This window comes from Lethenteron reissneri, chromosome 11 (genome assembly GCF_015708825.2).
Source record: "Lethenteron reissneri isolate LAM-NWPU_2019-01 chromosome 11, ASM1570882v1, whole genome shotgun sequence".
Lineage (NCBI taxonomy): Eukaryota > Metazoa > Chordata > Hyperoartia > Petromyzontiformes > Petromyzontidae > Lethenteron > Lethenteron reissneri.
The window spans coordinates 1,507,284-1,533,242 of record NC_083789.1 but is presented as its reverse complement, the minus strand read 5'-3'; the positions used below and the strand labels follow the sequence as shown (position 1 = coordinate 1,533,242).

General features: G+C 49.3%; 1 protein-coding gene across 1 annotated transcript in view; it reads left to right on the top strand.

Moving 5' to 3' along the window:
• Positions 1 to 362: 362 nt before the first annotated feature.
• LOC133341255 (protein ALEX-like) overlaps positions 363 to 25,959 on the top strand; it is a 48,646-nt gene continuing 23,049 nt past the window's right edge. The window contains exons 1-3 of the mRNA XM_061549745.1: positions 363 to 1,366; positions 16,104 to 16,272; positions 18,934 to 19,026. Of these exons, the coding sequence (XP_061405729.1) occupies positions 756 to 1,366; positions 16,104 to 16,272; positions 18,934 to 19,026 (873 nt within the window). The 5' untranslated portion in view covers positions 363 to 755. The remainder of the gene's footprint in view (positions 1,367 to 16,103; positions 16,273 to 18,933; positions 19,027 to 25,959) is intronic.

The following is a 25,959-nucleotide window of genomic DNA, read 5'->3' as shown; positions in this document are numbered from 1 at the left end:
AAAAAGGTCACCTCGTCTCTTTTGCATCGAAGAGAAGAGAGTCTGTGGACCTTCCCGGTCGGTGCAGGTGGTTGACTCAAGGGAGTGGGCCACCACCCCCACTCAGCACGGGACGTGGATGCTGGCGCCCACGTGAATGCTTGACCGCGTGCATCAAAGCGCTTCGACTGGACGATGATGCGGGATGTCTCTGGTGGGGCCTTCTGTCCTTCGGGTAGCCATGCACACAGGGTGGTCTAGATGTCTTGTGACCCGCCAAATAATTAACCCCTTATTTTTTTGTGCCTTTGCATATTAATTTGTTTCAAATAAACATTACTTCGAAAAAAGATCTTACGTTTCAGAGAATCAAATGGGGAGGGGGGGGGGTCACAAGACATCTGGACCACCCTGTAACACCAGTACCAGACTGCTCCAGAAGATGATTGCAAACGGGAGTGGCGCCGTCGCGTTCTCCGCATTAGAAGCCGCACCACGAACCATTTACACGCGGCTCGGATTATTCAGAACGAGGCGTCCCCATCCCAAATCATCATCGTCACGATCATCGGAACGGCTTCAGTCGCAATCGACTCTCTCGACTCGCTCGATTGCTCCGCCCTTGCGCCGATCGCGAGCCGCAACACGTGGAGCCGAGCTCGCTGCGCCGGCTCCACGCGCTCTCTCCCCCCCACCCCGTCTCTCCTCGTCCCTCTCACGGTAACACCTCACGGTAACACACCTCGTCCCTCTCACGGTAACACCCCCGGGGTGACATGGAGGTGCAGGGAGACGAGGCGCCGCCGCTGCTGCTCGAGCTGCTGCGCTCGGGGCTGCCCTGCCGCGGGTGCCGCCGCCACGCAACTCGCGAGACGCCAGAGGCGGCGGCGGCCCGCGATGAGTGTAGGCCGCCGGCACCACCACCATCAGCAGCATCAGCAGCAACACCATCATCAGCAGCAGCACCACCACCACTATCAGCACCACCATCAGTAGCACCACCACTATCATCAGCACCACCACTATCACCATCAGCACCACCATCATCACCACTATCACCATCAGCAGCAACACCATCATCAGCAGCACCATCATCAGCACCACCACCATCAGCAGCACCATCATCAGCAGCACCACCACTATCAGCACCATCATCAGCGTCATCATCAGCACCACCAGCAGCAGCAACATCAGCAGCACCACCATCAGTAGCACCACCACTATCATCATCACCACCATCAGCACTACTATCATCAGCAGCAGCACCACTATCATCAGCGACAACAGGAGCAGCAATGACAGCGGCAAAGGCGCAAGCATCACCACCAGCATCGTCATCAAGGCCGTGTTACTGCGAGTTCGTAGACAAAGTCAAAGCGTGCGCGAGGTGAGTGCCGCTCTCTGGCTGGGGCTGGCGAAGGGCGGATTATCATTTACATCGCAGAGCATCGGGGGGGAGGGTGGGGGGGTGGAGGCCTTAATCCAGCAGTGGATTGACCAAGGCTGCTTGCTGCTGCTGGCAGTGATGTACAGCAGTCGTGGCAGGAGGCGTCACGCGTGTTTGTGTTGCTCTCACGCTGCCGCTGTTTCTCGTCACCAAATGGTACCGCGGTGACAACAATCCGCGATTTATACAGAAATCCGCGATTCTCATCCAGAAATCCGCGATTCTCATCCAGAAATCCGCGACTCGTCGCCGATTTCTGCTGCGGGGCTGGAGGCGAGCCGCGTGCCCCGCGGTGTCCCGTAGGGTAGCGCGGGTCGGCGGTCCGCGGCAAAGCGCGCCGCGGTGTCCTGTTGGTAGCGCGAGTTGGGGGTCCGCGGCAAAGCGCCCCGCGTGCTCCGCGGTGTCCCGTTGGTAGCTCGGGTCGGGGGTCCGCGGCAAAGCGCGCCGCGTGCCCCGGGTGTCCCCCCCCCCCCCGTGAGGAGTGATGATGTCACTGTTTGGGGTCTACCCCCTTGTTGTTGTCCAGTTTCTGTGCCCCGTGTCAGAGTTGTCAATCAACAATAATAGTTGTTACCCTCACGCGATGCCTTGGAAAAGGTGTCTATTTGAACATCTTAACACCTCATATTTTATTATCAGAAAGGATAAAACCTATTATTTTTTTCATCAAAATATTTATATTCGACGAATCCGATGAGGTGCCGTCCATAAATGACGTCACACACCTAGGGGGGGGGTGAGGGGGGGTCAGACATTTGTGACGATGTGTGACGAGGGGGGGAGGGGGGTTTGAGAAATGTGACGTAACATCAAAATGCGCAACTTTATATAAATTTAAACAATATAATTGTTATAACACTAATTTTGATTAATTTTCATGATTAACTATTTGATTATTTAAATTTACTGAGGTCACCTTTTATTTGTTCTATGAAGAAGCATTTTGCTTCTCCATGGGAGAATGGAGAAGCATACATTTTTTTAATAATTGTTATTAAACATTTTTATTTTAATGATTCTACCAGGGCTTTTCATTCTGTGGAATGAATATGTGATTGTTATAATTGTACTCTCCATTTTGCTTCGTTCTACTACAAAGTTTAAAGTATTTTTTATAGTTACAATGACTTTAAATATTTTATAATTATAAGACATTTCAATATAATATTTTGAACATCTGCATTTTAGTTAGACGTTGAATATTTTAAAGTGAATTTTATGCAAAATTTAAGCTTTCCAACGCCTTTTTAATACATGTTTTCTCCTACAACATCAGAGTGCAGGGCCACATTAAATACGCACTACAATGACCATAGTATAAAGCGATTTGAAGCATGTTTTATTTTCAAAATGGAAATATGGTTTGGGGGGGGGCAGAGCTTTGTGACGTCATATTTGAGGGAGGTCTGACTTTTTGTGACGCCGTGTGACGAGGGGGGGAGGGGGGGTCAAAAGTTCCCCAAAATCGCGTGACGTCATTTATGGACGGCACCTTAGCCGTGAAGCTCTTTTTCATAATAAAGTTTTTTTTTTATTACCAGCGAAACATCGCACTACTCAAATTGTAAATGTTGTCGATTTACTCTCCAACACAGCGGTGGGCTAAAGTAGTAACTGATTGGCGTTTTGTTTACGTGACAAATCCCTTACTAATTAGCGGTGTCGGGTGGTGGAGGGTTACGACACAACATTTATACTTAGGCGATCTAACCCAACATCCTTTATTATTAATCATATTGGTCGCGGAAGCCTACTACATGTTGAACTCAAGCTCTGTCTGCACAGATGTCCAGTAGATCAAACGCCTCTCCAAGCCGGACCCATTCAAGGGAATGGATACCCATTCTATCTCCTCCTTCTCGTGTCCGTCTCACAACAGACAAACATCAACAAACGATGTCTCACACAGTCCGTCGATCCCACGGCTTATTTGAGGTGTCCGCAATTTTAGCAGCATTGATTCGAGACCGGCAGATCTCTAGGGCCCTTTGGGAGAACCTTTCCTTCTTATGGGGAATGTCCGGAATACACGTGCAGCTACGTTAGGAAGCCACTGGATCTATGCACTTTTAAATCTAGATTGAAAACTCGATTAACACTGCTTTTTGTGATAACACTGGTCAACACACTTTTTCTGGCATAAGGTATTCCAACGGTTTTAAAGTAATTTTGGGGTTCTGATTCCAAATCTGGCATCAGTTTTTGTCTTATCACATCAGGTTTTTGAGATATCAAATATTGGATTTTCAATTAAAACTGCAGAAGAAGAATATTAAATAAATGTGAATATCTACATACAATGATATTATAAACACACTATCCTAAAAATACAACACCATATTTTAACACTAAAGCAGTCACTGACTCGCAACAACTTCGGGTAAAATCAATGAAAACGGGGTATGCCGATAGCATAAAAATGAGATGATAGAGCAAATCTGAGATCAGATTGGAATCAGCACCCTGCAAAAGTCCAGGCCTGAATTTTTTCTTGTTGACCAGTGTAATTGTTTTGTCCTTCCCCCGCACCTCCGATTAGCGCGGTTGGCTACGTACGGTACGAAAGAAGTTCAGCATACATTTATGGAATCAATATGCATTTGTTAAAGGTGAATAACATTTACTCGTCTTTAACACTCCATTTAATTGACAATAGCTTAACCTTTATACTTACATTTGAGTGTATATTTGTTTTTGAGTTATTTCACCAGGTAGTTTTATGCCCAAATTATTGACATTAACACTCCACCACCCGACAAGCTTTACAACAATATTATTTATACGGGCCAATGTATTGATCAACGCTGATCAAAAAACTCGTCGCTGGCGCCTTAAGTCATTTCACGACCAAATTTAACATCAACGTAGGATGGCGACGTTTCACCCAAACTTTCGTAAGCTTCATCAGGCAATGAACTCGGAAATCGATATGCGACTTGATTCCCTACGTCACAATAAGAATAATAACAGCTCCCCGAACTTCATACAACAGATAAGTGACTTGATTTAGAATTGCTAGCGCATGCTCTATCTTGACATGAATTGTGTTTATAAAAAAAAGATCGGTAATAGCGCCTTGTCTTCATAAGTGCCGGCTCTAATATAATGCACAAGATCAGCGTAGAGCTTTATGCCTTATTATCCACTGCTGAATGAAGGTCTCTCTCCAAGTCTTCACCACCTCTCACCGCCCTGCACCGCTACCCGAATTATTATTACGTGGGGGGGGGGGGGGGGGGGGGGGTTGAAAGGCAAATCTCAATTTGTAAATTCGTGCAGAAAATTCCCCGGCAGATTTGGACACCCAATTGGCATTGGCGTTTCACGGGCGCTTAGTGGCGAGTGCTCTTAACCGAGAGGCTCTATCCCAGCCCCCCGCGATTAATCAACGTGAACTTCTTCCATGTCGAGAGGCGTTGGCGGCGGGCTTCTGAAGAGGCTGATTGAAGCGGACTGCACTATGACTCGCGCCGCCGCCGCTGCTGCCGCCGCGGGAGGGAACTCCGCATCTGCCGCAGTTGCCAGAGAGCGTCAGGGTCGCCGCAATTGGAGCCGGCACCGCGGAACGTACCGGCGAAAGTGTCCACTCGCCCCGCACCGCCGCCGTTTTGCCGCGGCTATATTAGCGAAAATTACAAACATCTGCCACCTGACAGGTTTCATCAGCGCGCCGTGCCCCCAGAGCGGTGGGACGACGATGCGGCGCCCGGCCCGGCACGCGAGCGCCTGGGATTGCGAGACGGACGGTGCTGTCGGCAACGGCACTCGACTCCTGACGATGCCTCGTCGTGGCGGCGATGTTTGTCCGCGCGGCTACCGCCTGGCGATCGACTTCGATTCGGGGCCGGGGGGGGGGTGATGTGGTCCGACTGAAGTTTGATGCCTCCCGCTCCTCGCGGCGGTTTTAGTTTAGCGACCTCCCCCCTCACCATCCGCTGCTGCTGCTGCTTCGCGGAAAATCTGAGCGCGCTAACGAACCACCGCACACGCGTGAAGAGAGTAAACGGCTCGACATAGTTGTGCACTGCTAAGCGAATTCCAGAGGCCGTCTTCCACGGCTCAGCTGCCATCGGTTGCGCGCAACTTGGTTGCTGACAGTACCGAAGGAGACGGACACAGCGGTTACCAGAAGCACGACGACGCTCACGCGAGCGATCTCCACACGCGGGAACCTTGATGCGCAACTGCCCGCTCAGATGCGGACAAAGCAGTTGCAGGCGATAATCGATTCAGTGGTGCGATTTCGAGAGCGATCTTGTTCTGCAACTGATCAGATCTGAACCTGGCGTAAGTATTTTTATTGTTTTGCTATTTTGCTCAGGAAAGCCTCGCTGAGTCTCAACACTCTTTTTCAGTTGGCTCCTGCCAAGTTTTTTTTGTTTGTTCCAGGAAGGGGCGATTTTGCCACGTGTAATCCGATTTGAGAAATGTGCTGTTTGTTCAGTACCAGTTACATTGTATCTGTGTTTTGTTCTTTTACTTTGGGAGGAAACCGGAGAACCCCGAGGAAAGCCACGCAGAACAGGGGGAGAGGACAGACACAAACACTCCGCGCAGACAGGCGCCAGAGTCGGGAATCGAACCCACGTCCTTGCTGTGGTGCACGAGTGCGCGACCACTGTGCCACACACCCTGCCCCCCTCCCTGGGGGTTGCTGTCACAGTCGTGGGGGAGCTCGCTGGCGGGGCTGTGCCGTGTGGGCTCTGGCCGCGGGTGAACGTGGAAGGGGCCAAGCGGTGGGGCTCGCGCTCCTTGACGAGGAGCAGCTAAGATTACCGCAAGCTGCGTGCGACGGAATTCCTCGTAGCGTTGGTTACTTGAGATTGTGTCGGCGGATAACAATAAAAAAATACTTGAGCTTTAAAAATGTGTGTTTTGCATCTGCTACATTATTATACGCGTTGGTGTTCCTAGGTAATGTTTAGAAAAATATTTGCACGAGCCTAATGATTACCTGAGTGAAAATATATGCCTGCTGTGTTTGATTCCTGATCCTGCCCTCTGTTGGCTATTGGCTCCAGACGAGAGCTGTGGCGCTTTTATCTCTACGCGATTCGTAGAGCAGCCCTGCGGAACATGCGGCACCTGCTAAAGTGGTCGAGACTGGCCGTGGAGCGGCAGCCAAAGGAGGGAGCGTGTACGGGGATACGTTCAGCGCTGAGATTGAGCGGCGAAATCAGCGTGGGCGCAAAATGGATTGATACAGTGCAGGACCGAGATAGATGGGAAGGCCTTCATCCAGCAGTCGATTGGCTGTCTGATGGCGATGACGATGATGGCGATGAGGTGGAGCTTGTGATTATTAAAGTGGCCAGTTTTACCGGTGGCTTCACGGTGTCCCGCGGTGATAACAAAACCTGGCCCAGCATGGTGCACGTGCTTACAGCTTCGTCTCCTTGCTCTCCGTGACCGTTATTAGTAAAACCAAAAACAAGTTAATTGCCGGAGTGCAATCAAACACGTGGAGGAATGCATTGTTGTGAAACTCTAGCACAGGCAACGTCAAATATCTGTTCAACGTTCAATAGACGATGCATTTTTGCGCCCAGGCATTGTGTGTGCACCTGCTTGCGGTTGCACATGTTTACAATTATATTTAGCAAATGCTAGGCTATGCAGTTACACGGTGAAATTATTGCGATCATGCTTACTTTATTTCTTATTGTGCGCATGCATACTTTATTGAAGGCGGGAATAGATTGTTCACGTAACCAGACTGTCTATGGAACGGATTATCGCTTCCGTTTTAGCACCAGGGATGCTGCTGCTGCATCCCTTTGTTGGCTCGGTACAATGCGAAAGAAGTTGAACATGCATACATACAAATGGCTAGCACACTGGCCTTGCAGTCCGGAGGCCCCAGTTCAATCACATCTCCTGGCGCGGCAGATGAAACGGTCAAAACGTCAATTTACGGACATGCCGTGGGAGGCTTTCATGCAGCGGTGGATTGACAATGGGCTGTAAATTATATTGTTTAATAAGATTATATTAGTGATCTGGGATCATTCCGTGTCTGTGGTCACTGGTGGGGGCAACTTTGCTAAATCCATCCTCTTCACACGTTTTGGGATTTCTCTCCAAATGCCATAATTCGTTTTCCTACGACGTTCATGGAAAGCGCGCAGTCTCTGTGTGCGCGATAACACGCTAATCGTTCTTTAATTGTTCGAGTTGGTCTTGTCTTCCTTTTTGAACGGAAGAATAATTGAGGGATCATTCCACAATGGAGGAAATTCATTTCTGTGTAAACACTTAGTAAATAGGTCAGCTAATTGGTTTCCACAGCTGGTCCCACTTCTTTGATGATGTCTATAGTTATTTCATCTGGTCTGGGGGGGTCTCTTTGTTTTTATACTGCAAAGGGCATCGCTGGCCTCTGGAATATCATCTGCCTTATCTGAAAAAAGTATCTGTCGCCCGTGGGTTTATATTTTTTTATTTTCTCTAAGAGATCTGTGCAAAATGCCTCTACTTGCTTTATGATTTTGGCTCGTACATTGCATGTTTCATCTTGCTGGTGCAGAGCTAACAATCGGTGACTGACTGATCGTCAGCGTCTGTTTTGCTGCAGAGTCGTGGTGTCCGTTTCTCTTCATAATGGGATTACAGAGGATCTCCCTTCGCCTATCTATCGGCTGTCGTTTCAACTTAGCGCAAGTGTGCACGCGTGCCTCCGTGCAGCAGCAGCGGATTAATCGATCGTGGCCTTTGATGATGATGACACGATAGTGTAACTTGGTTTTACACGAGGCGTAAATGCCGTTGCATGTTTGTAAAGGGAAGTGTGCTCGGGCAGGGTGTTGCGTACTTGGATGCATGGCAGGCAGGTTGGAAACTACCCCAGCAAGCGTTGGCCAAGCGGCATCCTCCTGGATTTGAGTGATAAGACTACAGAGGGCAGCAGTTTGTCGTGCGCAGCGCTCTGCGTGCTGACCCGTGGCTCCGACAGACGCAGGATATTGACTATGATGGTGGGATGTGTCGGCCGGCGGGTGGGTGGGTGAATTGGACAGGTTAGCGGCAGTGACGGAGGAAGAGAGAAACGTAAAAGCACAAGAAGTGGACAAAAAGCAGAGTCAACTCCAGCGCAGCGTTTATGTTTTGTTAAGTATCCCAAATGCACTTTCATAATGCCGCCTCGAGATGAACAGCACAGAAAGCACGGTATAAACAACACGTGGTGGTGGTGGTGGTGATGGTGGTGGTGATGGTGGTGATGGTAATGCTGGTGAGGCTCTCTCTATGCTTGGCGTGGAGCGGCCGGGCTGCGGTCCACGCACCGTGCGATAAATTCGGCCACCTGAGTTTGATTCGCGGCCACGGCTCTAACTCCGGTGTCGAGTGACTTCTGAACCGCTTCTCGACACCCGCCGGCCCCACCCCGCTCACCGACCCCTGACCGGCGCGGTGCAGTACGGTCAAACAACCCCCCACGACCTACGCGGCGTGGGGAGGCCGTCGGCCAGCAGCGGATTGGCAACGGGGCGGTAACTGATCCGTGGCTACGATCCGACTGAAGTTGACTCGTCTGCAAAACCCCCCATCAAATGCCTCGCCACCAAACCCCCCGCCGCCGGCCACGGCTATCGGGGCCCTGGGCTGCCCGACCCGGCGCGTGGTTGGCTGCTGCGCGGTTTACCCGGGCGGGCGTTGTTATGCGGTTGGTTGGCCCCTGGCTTGGCTCCAGCCTCACCCCCCCCCCCCACCTCCATCAGGACCCCCAAACTGCCTTCTTGTCGGCCAACAGGAAAGGCCAGAGGCTCGGCTCGAGTTTGTTCCTCGGCCAACCTCCTTGAGTCCCCCCGTCCCCCTGCCCAACCCCCCCAACCCCAGGCCGGCCCCCGCAAACACCGCCCCTGCCCCCTTCCCTTTTGTCCCCCCCCCGGCCCTCCTGCCCCCCACCCTGAACCCCCCCCCCCCCTCTTGAGCCCAATGCAACGGTGACACCTGGAAGAGATTTGGAGGGAGCAATGGCTGCCTGGGTTTGCGCAAAGATTTGCTTACTCCTAATTATGTGACCTGAAAACAGAGCATTAAGAGCTAATAGGAGACATGAGTTCCTGCACAATGTAAATTGGATTTGGTTTAACAGTTTGGGGGAGGGCTGAATGACAGACACTCTATAGGCAGCACGTGTGTTTTTTTTCTTTCTGCAGAGTAAGTATCTTAACATATCACGTGGAATTGCTGGCTCTGGACTATAACGAGACGGAGCTCCAAACAACGCCGCACTTGATGTTAAATGAAGTTAACGTCTTAAGTGCAAAACGAAAACAGAGGCCACAAAAAACCCCAAGTTGATGTTTGGCGTAGATCATCGTTCGGACCAGTGGTGCTTCTTCAAGTCCAACCGGCCCCTCGGTCTCGCTATCTCGGTGTTTGACTTTCACGTTGACCGATCGTCCCTGATTCTGGACGTCGACTGCACATTGTGCTTTGCGAATGCTTCTGCCGATTGGATGACATGCAGCTCTGAGCCAGAGTTGGGCCCTGAGGACTCGAGGTTGATTATGAGCTCAAGGGTCTGTGTGTGTCTGTGTGTGTCTGTGTGTGTGTGTTTTGAGACAATGTTTATTTACAGCAACGCAAAGCCTTGTCAGATCAACTTGTCTGGACACAGGAGAGATTTAATGAGACATTTTAAAAACAGTTTTAGGTTTTTCATTCAATTGCAATGGCACCTGCCCATTGCGTTTGCACGTCAATAAAATAAATTAATCGCATCTGTGTATATCTTTAAAGAGAAAGATGCCGCCACAACAGTGTAACGGCGAGCGTACATTGGACTTGCAGCGACCCAGAGGTCGCCGGTTCAACCTCCCAGTGTGGCACGGCAGTGGCGTGGAGTGTGGGGCGCTCCCAGCTCTTGCATGAAGTCAGGCCGTCGTGGAATAGTAGGCCAAATACCCTCCAGAAGGGCTCGTGATAACCGAGCTTTTATAAGAGTATGTACCTACGAGAGCTCCCCCAAGTGGAAGCTCTTCCGCTGGCGGCGGCGAGAGCAAGACATTCCGGAGTTGCCCCTGTTTTTGCCACCTTTGACGTGGGTTCAGTTTCGGGCCACAGTCGGAGACTTCTGGTGCACAAAGGAACCGCGGGAGGCCGTGCGCTCCACGCGTCACCGCCACCCTGCGGGTTTGTGTTTGAACGCAGCCCACTTTCGAGCAATATAATTTCGCATTTTCATGTTTGGGTCAAGGCTCATGTGTTTTTTGAGTTGGGATTGGGAAATCTCGTGTTTTGTGATTGCCCAAACAATGCAAATGTGTTGCAAGAACTTGCGTGAACATTTAGTTTAGTTTGCGTAGCTACGTGTTTTGTTGCCAACGGATAAGGATACATTATACCGTATTCTAAAAGATTATAAGATGCACTTTTTCCCCAGTTTTACAAGAAAACGTTTGGGGGGTGATAATCCGGATAAAAATTCGTAATTTTAAGCAAAGTTTGGGATGCGTTGTACCTCCTTTTCCAAAGTGTGCTGTAATCCGGAGAATACGCTAATCGGAAATTGTTTTTGAATCTTTTTCAATGGGTTAAGGGAAGTTGGGAGATGCATTTATCTTGTTAGCTATGATATGCTGATTAAGTGGTCATGGATAATAGCAGCTTTTACAGATGACTGGATTAAAAGTCCAATTGGCACAATAGTTGCTTAATGCAACTATCCCCTCTTTTTGAGGGGATAGTTGCATCAAGGGTAATTGAGAAGCTCTGAGAATGTGATATCAACACTATCAACACTCACTCCACTTATTACTCAATATGCTCCTTTCTGACATTTCAATTGAGATTGCTGTGTTATAAAACAGACACTTCTGTTTCTGCCTATGCATACTCAGTGTGTATTTTTTTAAATGAAATATAAGACTTTTAAGGCAAGTAAATACTTTATATTTTTTAAAAGGCCATGCAGTTGCAACACGAGTCATGTGCGCACACTAAATGTTTACGAACACGTTTTATTCGATGAACATACTCGGGGTATTAATCACGTGCTTGCTGAAAGGTCGTTTATGCCAATATTCGGTGGGGATTTTATTCCCCAAACTACCAATATTTTTTGGCAAATCGTTATTTTTTTTGCTCAGAAATTAATGTAAAAGCAGTTGCCACCCATCGCATGAATCGGACCTTGTATCAAATGTCACAATACAGCGCCGAAGCGCGTTTGCTTTTCAGTGAGTAACCAAAAAAAACTTTAATATATATTTTTGTTAAACTCAAAAATAAAAAAAATAAAAACTCGCGCGGTTTTAAGATGTTGCGCCCATTGTATGAAAATTGCGCAGAGCAACAAAGTCGGCAGTGAAACGTTTAATGCCCCCGAGAGGGCCCGGGTCAGCCGCAGGTACCGGCGCTGATGCCTGCCGCCGCGCGCGACTTCATAATCGCTGGAACTCGGCGGCTGCAGAGCCGCGCGCCTCCACTGCCCGGGACTCCCGTCCCAGCCGGGGCCCCGACGGCCTGCGCTCTGAGACAATGCCGCGTTGTTCTGCCCCAAATAACTCCCACATGTTACAAATACCTTAATGATGCAATTATTTGCATGGCATCAGTCCTTCATTAAGATTCGTGCTTTGGGCTCCAGAAAGCATGGCGCGCAGCAGCAGCGCAGGTCGCTTTGCAGTTTGTCTCCCTGGCTGCCCGCACAGCCCCGCTCGCGGAGCCAGCCCAGGCTGCTGCTGCTCATACAACCCTCGCTGCTCACCCCCCCCCCCCGCCGCTGCTCGCCACCCCCCGCCACCCCAGCCCCTCCTACGTGCCTCCACTACCCTCGGCACGCAATTAGTAAATCATTTTAATTCCCCCCCCCCCCTCTTTTTTCAGAAATGAGTCGGTGGTTACCAAATTAAAAAAATTACTTTGGAGTTAGGATGCAGTGCGCGCAATTGGGAGTGCTGCGTTGTTTCAGCTGGGTCCCCGTGTGTGCTTGTGCGCGCGTGTGTGCGTGCGTTCGTGCGCGTGTGTGCATCTCGCACACGGGGCGCGCCGCTTGTTGTTGTCTGACGATCAGCCTCCCGTTGCCAGAGGTCTGACCTCCTCGCTGTTTAACATCCCACGATGGGGGTCACCGGTCACGTTTTTGGAAATGCGGATCGGGCGGGCTGATTTTTCTTTCTGCTCCGTATATCGTTCTTTCTTCAAGGGAGCCGCTGCCGCCGCTGCATTGTATTCGGTGATCAAAACAGCAACAACAACAAAAAACATCACGAAACGCTTGGAAAAACACACGATTAATTAAAACGATAAGATTTTTTTTTTACCCAACCGAAAAAAAAAAATCGGGTTTTATTTCGGCAGGTTCGCATCTAGGCACGGCTTTCTGGACTACCTGACAATAGCTTTAGAAAGAAAAAAAGCTTTTAAAGTAACTGAGGAGCTCCACCGTAGAGTGTTCGAGCAAGATTAAAATGTATGCCGTGTATTATGATTAATCCCTGCCACAAACCTTGATTTCAGGACGTCGCATTGACGGGTTAAGAAAAATAAGTTGGCTTGATCCGGGCACGTCACGAAGAAGTGACGATGGCCGGTGGTCGAGACGAACAACGGAGTGGCAGCTCGAGGGGTGGAGTGTGCACCAGAGGACGTCGAAAGAGATGGAGTTGCTGTGGGGTGGATTGTGGCATCGGGGCACCGTGAGGGATCGCCAAAGCTCGTGGAGGTCTTCATCCAGTGGCGATTGGCCGTGGGTGATTTATGATTTCATCAGATAATAACAATACGATTTATGGTCGTGTTATTAACATTATTTTTGTAAGTATTGAATACCGAGAGATTTGGTTAATTGTAATAATTTGTCACTATTTGGGATTGCGATTCAATTGAGGAATCGTTGACAGTTTATTGTATCGTTTCTCATTGTCTCTTGTTCGTAAATTTGTCTTCTCTTCATTAGCCTCATTTAAAATCTATCTTAGGATAATCATTTTCATATGATTTGCGTAATATTTACATAATACATGTTCACACGTACGATGCAATGCATCAGTCGCTAACGTCAGAACGATGAAAAGTTGCTTTGATTCATAACTTGTACTACTTAACGTTTACAAACAATGTTTCGTCATTAGCTACATCTGTCTTATGGTAAGGATATTAACGTACAACCCTTTGTCACTACCACCGGTGATGAATATCTGCCTAAACCTCGTTGTTTCTCTTGAAGGACGGGATTCTCTGTTTAATAGGGGCTGTGCAAAAGCCAGTAAACCATGCGCTGTTCCAAGGTGATGTGCTGCCATGGTATGTCTATATTAAGGCCATACTGGATCCCGAACCAAGTGGAATATTTTAATCACTCCGCCCTTGATTAACGGTAATATCGTCTCAAATCCTATGAGCCCAAATGCAGCTGCATGCTCAGGCTGTCTGCTATTAATCCTCTGACAATAAACTTTACTTCGGCCTCGTTCCAGGCTAAGGGATCCTTGCTAGCAGCAAAGAGGTGGAGCAGACTGCCGTGGTCTCCCCGCAATGCAGAATGCCTCTGGCTTGATGTATCACCGAGTCTTGCGCCACGGCAGATGCTAATTATTACAAACTTTGTGGATTTCATTGCAGCAGAAACGGCTGGTTTGACGAAATATTAATCTCATCGAAACTCCGTTGTGGCGTTTGCATATTTTTAATAAAATGTAATTTCCAATTATGCTATCAGCGTCATGTCATGAGACCAAAAATAAAATTGAAATCGCAGAGCGGTTCGCCGCATTTGGCACAGAATGGGCCCCAGAAAAGATTTTTCGCTGCACTTCAGAAAAAACCTTTCCATTGGACTCTCTCTTCTTTATGCAGTCGGGCGCCTCACTTTCCCACGAACTCCGCTATGAGATTGGTGCACGAGGCAAAGCGATATTTATAATTATGAGTGCTGGGATTTAGACAAATTGCGTAGAAAACCGAACAATACATTGGCATGTTTCATGCAGTTATTGGTGATACTTCTGAGACTATCAACGTGCTATCCAGGTTTTTGATCACCCAAAATGCAAACTCCATCCTCATCATAAAGAGATGGTCAACGTGAGTTGGAGGCTTCTAAAAGTAAAATGTGATTCATTGGTTTTTTTCCCCCTGAAAGTAAAATCACATTCTAGGGTGAAGTGAGGTTGACGTCACAAGTCTAAAGTATTTCTACACGATATAAACTATTGTAGAGCATGTACAGAAAATTATGGCGTTTGTATAGTGATTAGGTGAGGCCTAGATCTGAGGACTTGTTTGATAGGCCTGCATGAAAGCCCCTCTTGGTCAGCCAACGTAACAGACTCCACTTAGTTTATTAAACTTTGCCTCAAGGATTTTAGGGAAGGTCACGATGTCTCAGGCTGGCCATTCTGCAACACGATACTTTGCTCTGCTGCTGTTCTAGGGAATTCTCTCTCTCCGAGTGAGTGAACTTTGTTTGGTTTGTTATGCCTCTTGTTGTATTACAGTGAGATTAGCATCGCCATGATTACATTATCTTGCCAGGTTTAAAATGTCATTACATCTCGAAGTTGATTCATAACGGTTGAACATGTGGACCCAAGGCCCACAGATTTATAAACACAACAACATACAACTAAACATACTATCATTACAAAATAAATATTCCGTATATATCGTAAAGAGCACACCACATTCGTACAATAAAACAGCAGACGTTAACTCCACTGATTGTGGAAGCGTCTCTCCCCTGGGGAAACGAATGCTGTACCCCTTTAGTCCGCTGTACATGTGTAACGGGTTCCGGAGACACTTGTAGAGATAACTTCTTTATTACAATCCAACACTCCAACAGTCCAATACTCCAACTTTCCAGCACTCCTGATACTCTGTTACAACTCCCAGGTACACAGCCTAGGTACACAGCCTAGATACTCTACTCTGGCTATGCTCTGGAACTCGCCCTCACAAGGTCGTAGAGTCGGGAGTTCCAGAGTCCCACCACTCGCTCTCACAGCATCCCAGGGTCCTCAGATGGCTGGTCTTGTGTCTTGGGTCTTGAGCTTCGACTGGCCCTGATCGTCCAGGGAGCTCCCCTTTTATGCCCAGTCCCCAACGAAGGGTGGGGCCGTGTGCGCCTCCAGATATCCCACAGAGCACACATAAGCGCCTGGGAACCCAACGCTTGACGCCAAGAGGCTTAAGTGCCTGGCCCTCCCAGGGTCCCAGAGCCCCCAGCAGCCCCTCCCTTCTTATGTCACTACACATGCAACTGGGCCCTGCCGAGGCAGCCCTGCACGGCTCAGGGGGCGCCCGGCTCGTTTAGACACTGCAGGACCCGGAGCTGCTGTGCCACTCACGTCGCACGCGTCGCACGCGTCGTGGATGCACATGCACGGCGCGGTGCCTGCGCGTCCTCACACTGCGCCGAGTGAAGCCGCGGCGAGCGAACGCCGCCGGTGGCCCCGCCGCGGCCCCGCTTGGGCCCGCCAGTCCAGATTTGGACGTCACGTGAGGCCAGCGTATTCCAGCTCGGCACGAAAGCTCGCCGGTGGAACACCACACGCACTGCGAGGCGCCCCCCGCTTGCTTGGCTCGCTTGTGCCAGCGGTCATGGAGGTGTAGAAGTAAAGTTGCGCTATTTGGTTCTAGTAGCTGAGTTTATTTATTTTGTTGTGGCTGACGATCGTGGCTGCCCTGGTCGCCCCCCCTCCCCCCGTGCCCCCCCCCCTCTCCCTAGAGGACCTCCTGGTCGTGCCGGGGAGCGGCTTCTCGACGACGCCTACCGCTTGCTGCCGCGCTCGCTGCCGTGGCCCGACCACACCGCGCTGGCCGCGGCGCGTGCTCTGATTCACCTGCAGCGGACGCACGCCGGCCACAACCTCAAGCTCTTCCGCAAGCTCGAGCAGGTCGGTGGGCCGGGAGAACGCTCGTGCGGCGCCGCTCAACGCGAAGGGAAACCGCCGGTCTCCACTCGTCAGAAGGATTAGTTCCTGAAACGAAACCGACAAATTAAAATGTCGCAGGTATGAGTTATGTATGCTGTCAACGGGGGACCTGCAGCGGAAGGACAACATTCTCGCGGTTAGCACACCGGATTTGCAATCCAGAGGTCGTCGCTCCGATTCGATCTCCCGGCACGGCAGTTGAAACAACGGTGGAAGGTTTTAACATTTCCACCCTCCCCACTGTCTCTTTGGACTCAGCGGTGTAACGGGGTCGCAACACAGCTAGCCCATTGGTAGGGCACGTGTGGTGGGGTGTAGTGTGTGTACTCCCACTTCTTCCAAGACATCTGACTAGCGTAGAAGAGTAGGCCAAAACACTCTCTAGAGCCTTCTCCTTTGGGGAGACCCTTCCGCTAGTATGGCCTGAGCAAGCAATTGAAGGGCTGCACCTTTGCCTATTTCCACTTGTTCACCCTTGTACAGTACGTAAAAACAACAGCATTAAAACGTCACAACATATAAACCACACCTTTGAGTACATTTTGGAATGAAACACTCGCTGACGTGTAGAGACACTTTATCTTGTTTTAATTATTGTGCTTAAATATACGTGAATGTAGACCATCGTTGTTAACTCTCTGGCGGCTACTCAACAAGTCATGCATTGCACATTCATGTCCTGGATCAGTGGCAAATGTTTGCCTGTGTGAGGGGAGTTCATGTAAATATGACCTTTCAACCGGCGAACCGAGCAGGACAAGTCAAGATCGTCTTCGGCACTTGCTGAAGCAAAACCTGCTGAGGTGCTCCCAAAGTACGAAAGCACAGCGGTGGTCGCAGTGGGAACACCCGCGCCTCACGGCAATATGGGCCTGGGTTCGATTCCCAACTCGGGTGCCGTTTTGTGAAGAGTTATGGGTATTCTCTCCCCCTGTTCTGCATGGGTTTAAAACCATTGGACCGGGTATTTTGGTCAAACATCACAACGCTGAAACATGACTTGCAAGTCACTCAAATGGGATTACACAGCAGCCTCCCCACCTCCTCCTACTGCACAAGTATGGCAGGAAACTCCTTTAGAAGGAGTTTTGAGAGCCAGTGAGGCTTCCCTGGGTGATAAGGCGTCGTCGTCGTAATAATACGAGTGCAGTTTGTAAACTCGCATACCCAGTGTGTCCGCGAAATAGCGGGCTCGCCATGGTGATTCGGGGTGCGATGTTACGTCACTTTCCTTCACAAGGCCCCTCTGCTATATCCACAAACAACACATTGAGCCCACGTACAGCTCGGAGTTTGCTCACCAATTCCGTAGAGTTCCGCTCCACCGCCCTGTGTGGCACAGCACTAGAATGGGACCCCACTGGCCCCGTGGCCCGCGCAGCCTGGAGACGCCGCTGGCAGCGAGGCGTCGTGCCGCTCCGTTTCTTTGGGCCTGAGGAGAGTTCGGTTTTCGTGATAAAGAAAAAAGAAATCCCAATATATTTATTTTAGATATTTTGTCGCAAAAACATCAACGGCACGTGGGACATCACAACTGTCAGCAGATATTGTCATGCATTAATTTTTCTTTCCCCTTCTTAATGTATTCTTTAGATAGACAAGAATAAGGACGTGAGCAGTCATACATTCTGCATATACACAAAGACAAATATCCCCCCCCCCCTGTAGCCTCAACAGATTATTGGAGCAGGTACTGCTAGCGAGCGCCTCTGAAGGCTGGCACGGCACAAGAGCGGGTGGGTAGCCGGCACCACGTCCGGCCGCCTTTGTCTCCCCACTCTTGATGTTTACACACCGCAACAGGTACTCTTGGAGGCTGAGTCGACCTCGGAAAAGTCCAGCACCGGTTCAAATAATCGTCGTTGTTGTTGCTTGCGAGCGGGATTCGAAGTCGGGTCGCCGGGTTCGTAGCGCAGCGCGCTAACCGCTGCACCACCGCTCCCCGTAGTGTACACAGTACACACATACACAATTTGTGCACGAACACACAGAGGACCGTGACTAAGGAATTGTATCGGATTGCTGTGATTCTTTGTCATTGGCCATGGCTCATCGAGCCAGATGTAGACACCTCTGGGGTTCTTGTTGTAATTTCCCGGGGCTCGCAGAGACGTTGTGTCAAGGGCAGCACAGTTGTGGCTAACCTCTCCGTTCTTATTAAAACAATTCACGTCTAATCTCTTCACTTACTTCAAAAATTGATCACCAGGGTGCCTGCAGGGTATTTCCGAATTTTGGCGGTCTTAGTGGAGTTGTTATTTAAAATACAGATTTTAAGCCGTAATTACGTTTAGCAGTAGAAAGCGTTTCCTCTTCACCAATGTTGCTCGTGGTAATTAGACTCCATACTTTTGAATTTAAAGCAGAGCTAATGTGTACATTTGAAACAAAGCAAAACAATTCCCGTGAAATTATCAGGGGAAATAGATCTTCAAGTGCTCTTGCTATTTATTTTTCTAACCCCGGCAAAGTTTATTGAACTATATATTTCACGTGTAAATATATTTACATTTAAACCAAGATCATTGGGTTCTACAGACCCCCGCGTAAACGTGCGGCTACAGCAGGCGAGTGATTGTTGAGAGCTAAACGGTTTTATTTCCTGCCGTCTGGTCCCCACAGATTCTGTGCAAGCTGGGGGAGAGCAACGGCCATGGCGGTCGGATCCTCGAAGCGCTGAGGCAGCGGCTCGGCTCTCTGCTGGCATCGGGCGAGGTAACCGTATGCACCAAAACTCAACTGTTTTTTATTTCACCAGCTAAGGCCCACGGAGCTACGGAGCTCTTTCTCAGACGCGACCTGGCCACAAATGATAGCCCAATGAAGTGGATTATCACGTGGAATTTTATAGCGGCCAAAATACTCTAAAACGCGTGTTTCTAAAAGTGGAAAAAATAAACCGAAGTAACCCGGAGAAAAATCCACGCGGCCACGGGGAGAACACGCAAACTCCAAATATACAGCAGCAGACGTCAGGGTCAGGATCGAACCCACGACCTCCTGTATACCAGGCGAGGTAGTCAACATCTCGCCATTGTGGCTCTGCCACTATTCCCCTCGCGCCCCCCCCCCGCCACCTGCTCACCGGCAACCGGCTAAACGGGATCATCGGTGTAACACGTAGAATAGGCTCCAACTTGTCGGCGTTGCGTGAGGAGCTGTCCGTGCCATGGGGGCTACCTGCTTTGCGTAACGACGTCGGAGCTGGGTACAGTCCAGCATTAGACTTCGCTGCACCGTCCTCAGCTGACAACATCTCCCCGTAGTGACCTACAGCGCCTGTTCTTATTCACGAGGGTCGTCTCCTTGCGTTATGCAGGCTCCAGCCTGATGAGCTTCTGAAGTCTGACGAGGCGAGGTGCGGAACCGGGTAGCCAACGTCGCAATGATGCGTGTGTTGATTTCATCAAATAGCCACCAGAGGACAACCGTCATGCAAAGATGGCCAACGTTGTATGCACATGCAAGGCCTACTTATGCATTCGCCTCCTGATAATAATGTAAAATAATTGATATCGTGCCTATCTAAAGAAGCAATTTGCAATTGTAAAATGATAGTTTGCGGCAGCATTCGATTGTACTATGCATGTGTAATGTGTGCAGCCTACATTGCAAGCAGGTTTGATGTGTTGACTGAATGTTCTGTTGGGCTTTTTCTTTATCGTGCGTAGTTGTGCCGGGCGTGATGATTCATTGTGTCCATTAGCTGTCGTCGTTATCTTACCACAGTGGTGTACAGTACTGACAATTATACACTCATATAATGAGCCAAGAATGTGTGTCCCGCACATGACGTCACTCCACGTGAGGCCCAACCCCCCTCATTAATATTCATGAGCGAGTGGATTTCTACACTAACGCAGAGGAAGGTCGAGCTGAATTAAATAATTTATTACGCAAAGTCGCTTTAAATATGACGTTTCTTTACAGAAAGTGACGGTGAAAAATATACGCAGCACAGTGCTACATCCGTACGTGACGTCACTGCAAAAGAGCCCCCCCCTCATTAATATTCATGCCCGCGTGGAAATGTATACTAACGAACAAGACGGACGTGCACTCCACATGCCGCACCCCTCCCCAATAACCATTAACGGGTGACGTCACTCCACATGGGGCAACCCCACCCCCCTCATTAATAATCATGAGCTGAACAATTTATCTATTGAATATTTCAGATTTACCGCAAAATAAAGACAGGCAAAAAAGCCAGTGAAATATAAAAGTATGCGAGTGCAGTTTCCCAGCACTGTATCGCTGCCGTGTGCTACAAATGGAACGGCGCGCTCTGGCCCAGATGTATGGCGATGATGGATCTTAAAAGCACGTGTCGAGGGTGACTCCCTCATCGTCGCTGAGGAGTTGTACCAGTGTTGTGCACCTGGAGCTTGAGCTGTCGGATAACGACGCCGGGTCCCCGGCTTGATGCAGCCGAGTTTTCTCTTTAATGAGTCGGATTTCAGTTTTGACGTTCCGTTATTCTCGTTCCTGCGAAGGCCTCTTCTGGGGATGACCTCAAAACAAAGACCAAACGTCTTCGAAGAGGCGGCCATACCCAAACTTCTAATGGCGATATGGGGGTCTTTGTCTTTGTTTGTCTTGAATGCAGGCAAGGCTGATGAGTCGGATGCCTACTATGACCTCCTGTCCCAGGTGCTGGTTAAAATGGTCCCTCGGGATAGAGCCATCTCGTTGGGTGATCAAAGTTAGGATTTAGCTAATCCAAAGTGGGTTTAGAGGTTGATTTGTACGTGAAGTGTTGTTTCATTGTTATCGGTACACTATGTGAAGTCAATAAGTGCTGTCCGTACATTATACTACATGTACAGTATTGTGTTTTTTAAACCTTGGCTGCGTTGGGCAACTCTGCTGCTTGAGGTGCGACGGCGTTGACGCCGATGTTGACGACGACGACGTTGATGACGACGTTGACGACGATGTTGACGACGACGACGTTGACGACGGCGTTGACGGCGTTGACGGCGTTGACGTTGACGAAGTTAAAGACGTTTACAAAGTTGACGATGTTGACGATGTTGACGACGACGTTGATGACGACGTTGACGACGATGTTGACGACGACGACGTTGACGACGGCGTTGACGGCGTTGACGTTGACGAAGTTAAAGACGTTTACAAAGTTGACGATGTTGACGACGACGTTGACGGCGTTGACGACGTTGACGACGAGGGGACAAACGGCGCCGCCGTGGTCCCTCGCATGACCCCGTGCAGCGGCGGGGAGAATCTCGTGTGCAGTTCAACTACAAAGTGCAGCCCGGCCACGCTGCTTTTCGCGGACCGCTCTGGGGAAGCGACCTCTGCCGCCGCCGGAGGGCTTTGTGTTTATAAACCCCGCCGAGCCGGGCGTCCGCCTTCTCCCGGCCCCGCCGAGGATCCCCCATTCGGCTAAGTCATCCCGCGAGGCCGTGCGCGCAGGTGCGCGGCATATGGCTGTCGGTACCGGTCTCGTGTCGTCTCTCTCGGCAGGTTTGCGTTTAGTCGGCTGCGGAAGCGGTGGGGAAACCCCCCCCCCCCGCCCCCTGAAATCAAAGCGTTGACTCTGGAGCGGCTCTGATTGCGGTGTCCATCGCGTGTCTCTCCGCCGATGTGTTGCATCGCGATCCTTCTTCTTGGCCGGTCAGCCGCTGAGAGCTGCGCAGGCTGTCAGCGCTGTCAAGGGTTCAGCAACACCGTCTCTTGTGGGATGTTTAATTACAAGTCGACAAGAGCACGTTCACAACGTGTGTCGCTATGGTGTATTGTATAAGAGGCAGCTTTGAATAGGCATTGCTTCACTGTGATATGCAATTGCTTCACTGTGATATGCAACGTCCTGAAACTGTCACCATTATGAAGGTCATCACGGTCCTTAAAGGTGGCGGGGGAAAGTGTTGTGGTTGTGGAGAACGAGCACTGGATGTGAGTTCCGAAAATCTCCGTTGGTCATTTTATTTTTGCCCGATAACCGTCGGCAATGTCGGTTCCCGGTGAGGCTCAATAATTTTTTTTTTACTTTATGATTTCAGCATGCAGATCTGGACTTTCTTTCTAGTTTGACAACATTACAGCTTCTAGATTGGCTTGCTGTGCATATGCACTCTGGTGGGTCTGGACGGTATTGCACGTTTTTCATATATTTGTGCAAATAAAAAAAAACTTCCAAACTGTTACACATTTTAAGGAAACATAAAAAAAAATCTGAAATCAGTATTCTTCACAATTGCTCCTTGCTTGCAGCAGTAGAAGGTGGATAACAAAAATACTTTTTGTAACAGAGCCCCTACTTTAACCTGGATAAAAGGGGAAACGGTAAAGGTGCAGGCCTGCAATGTCTTCCTCACATCACTGCTGGTAGAAGGCCCTTTGACGAGAGCGAGCGCGAGAGAGCCACTGTCGTGGGTATTTGGCCCACTAGTCAATCCTGGCGAGATGTCTCGGAGGAGGAGGTGGAAGTGCCAACACTTGCGACCCGCCAATCCGCTCGCCGTGGTTTACCCAAGCGTGCCGTCACATGGACCAGAGGTGTGCGGTGATTTAAGTAACTTGGCACATTTTGAACCGCCGCCCGGGAAACTGAAGCGGCGACCTCGAGGTCGACGGGACGCTCTCCTGCGGCATCCCGCGCGGCGGTTTGCTCCACTGCCAACGGACGAGCCCTGCGAGAGCGTCTGTGTTGCTGTGACAGTGAGATCTTCACGGGTGATTTACGTCCCGAATTGGATCTTGTGACCTGGGCATATGTCATCACTGGTTGATTTTGGTAAAGTGAGCGCGGGAAGGGGTCGGGGGGGAATAGACACAAGTGGGGGGAGAAAAGGTGCCCTGACCCTATAATTACCCCAAATGTCAAGGCCTACATTTAACTCCTGGTTTCAAAAGCGGTTTAATTGAGTGTTGTGCTGGAGCAAGAGCTGTAGGGCCATGGCGAGATGGGAGTATGTCAGAGTAAACCGAAGCCCTGCCACCTCGGTGCACTCCACATTTCCAACTGTTTCATAATTTATCAACTGCATGGAATTATATTAGTGGCAGACATGAGTGTAACTCTTTCAGCAGGCACAGTGCTTATCTGATCTATATTTCAATTGAAACGTTAAAATTATTCAACGTTAAACAGTTTGGCTTTTAAACTTTTTTTTATTAACTTTTTTAGTGTTCCGTAGGCTTTTTCTTTCTCACAGTTCAAAGTCTTTTTTGCCACTAAATTATTTCTGGGATTTCCAATGGATACCTAGGAATTTCTCAGAGTTGAACACTTTTAATGGAATTTAGAAGAGTAATATTGAAAGATTTGTTGCTTGCTCATTTTAGCCACTTGTAAATCAATGATGTTGAAATTCCTCATTCTTTCTGAGGCACCAAATCCGAATATGTCGTCTCCAATACTTTACAACTGCCCCTTCGTTCTTAATATGGGCCATCGCCTCATATTCGTTCACCAGCTACAGTACATTTTTTTTACGTATCGAGTACAGTGGTGTTAGTAACAGGAGACGCAAGCCCTGCTTGGCTGATGCTTGTTCACCACTGCGAAATGAGTCCCTCATGTTTCTGCTTATAACCCCAATTCACCCCACACTGTTGTCTGGCGGGCTGTCATGCAGAGGTCATGTCACTTTCGAACCAAAGTTTCTATTAAAGTTGTCGTAACTTAGCAAACAATGCCCCGCTGCAAATCAGCGGGTGAGGAAAGCGAGCGGTGCTCCACCGTGAATCGCGGCCGCGTGTCTTGGCGTTGGTCAGCTGCACCGCGTAGCCGTGGAAGCGGCGCTTGCTGGTTTACAAGAGAGTTGTTGTTTCTTTGTATAAAAACCACACTGGCAGATATCGTCTTTTGACTTTGAGATTTCAACAGGCCATGAACATTGTTGCGACCAGTTTCAATATTTACTCTACTCGGTTGAATTCTCATGAGTAAAGGATTCTTAACAACAGAGAGAAACACAGGTTCATAGGGTGCTGTCCTATGAACCTGGCGACCCGACTTCGATTCCCAGCCATGGCTAACAGCAGCTTATATCACGCGAGGTCTTCCCCCCCCAACCCCGTTCACGAACCTGCACTGACCAGCATGGTGAAGTATGGTCTAAAAAACCCCATGGCGTGAAGAAGGCCTCCGTCCAGTCGAATTGAGAATGGCTGCAATAAAAGATGTCTTGCGAGAGTGGGAACTCGGGCAGTGTCGCTGGGCGCATGTCTGTGACAAACAAGAAACAAGAAACAGTTGAAGGAGGGAAGGAAATAAAAAAAAATGTATATATCAAAAAAAAAATCAAGAAACATTTATATTGCCTTCAAATCTTTCACATTGTGAGTGGAAGAAGCAAAAACACAACTCTTTATAAACGGCCAAAACAGAGGAAATGAATGTAACAAAATAAATAAAATAACCCGGCAGGAGAAACGGAATCGTGGCTGGGGCTGCTGGCTTGCCGCGTCCGGTCAGCGCCGGCGCTCGGGCTAAGGGCTGGGGGGGGGGTCGCGTTACGCCGACAGACTGACAGCGCAATTATGGCGCATGACCCCAGCAAGCACCCTTGGTTCCAGAGACTCCACTCAATGTATCCCCTTTCGTGTAGATTGGAGACAAGTGGGAGCCGGGCTGCGGGGCCGTGGGGTTGGTTGGGTTTGCGTTGGGCGCTGGGGAGGGAGTACTGGAGCTGCCGATGGCCGTGGGCTAGGTTCTTTAAACTTGACCGTTTCACCTTTGTCCTGTTGCCTTGCAGATCTTCGGGTTTTTGCGTATCGGAGGCTAAAACTAAACCGCCTAAGTATGCTGATCTGCAGTTAAACGGACGGGAGGGTGGGTGGGTATTGCAACTCACAGAGACGTTCTTTCATGCGGTTGGGCCCTTCTCGGCGTTTTTATGTCATCTTGTTGAAGACGACGGTTATGGTAAAGTGTTTGTGTGTGTGTGTATATAAATACTGTATTTATCAAATGTGTATTCGAATGGAAGGTTAAACGTTTTCATGCAAGTTAGTTTCAAAAAGGCTTAGGATGGACATGAGGACCGTTACACGAAATCCGAAGTGTCGTGCTGAAGTAATATTTTGTAAACGCGAGTAGACTAATGGGCGCGAGTGATGGATTAATATGAGAAATGTTAACGTTATTACCCGCGCATTGCCTCGCACATGTCAGTGGATTATAAATGGAACCAACGTGGACCTTTTCATGTTGAACTCTCGCAAACATTTCAGAAGTTTTACTCTGCGATGCCGTTGAAATTTTTATTATTATTTTACATTGTGGTTAAAAAAAAGGCGGTGGAATGATTTGACTGAATTATGTTGGTTCGAGTTTTGAACTGAAAAAGAAAGATCCTTGTGACGAAAACTTTGGAAAATTCACGCTTCTTTCATCATCGTCGTCAGCGTCGCCGTCTCGCCACTCTTTGTAGGTTCGGCGCGCACGCGTGTGAGTGATGTTACACTTTCATTTCGTCAAACTGTGATGGAAAACGTTTGTCTCTTAAGAGTAGCACATCAAAAGCGGTTGCTTCCAGGAAAGCCTTGACCCACTGCAAGCAGAATAAAAATAATAACCTCGTTGCATTTATTGTCAAGGTGGAACCAAATCAAAGCCGCCAGAAATGACCGAGCAAGTTGTTGTGGGTGTGTCCCTCCACTACGTTGTTAATA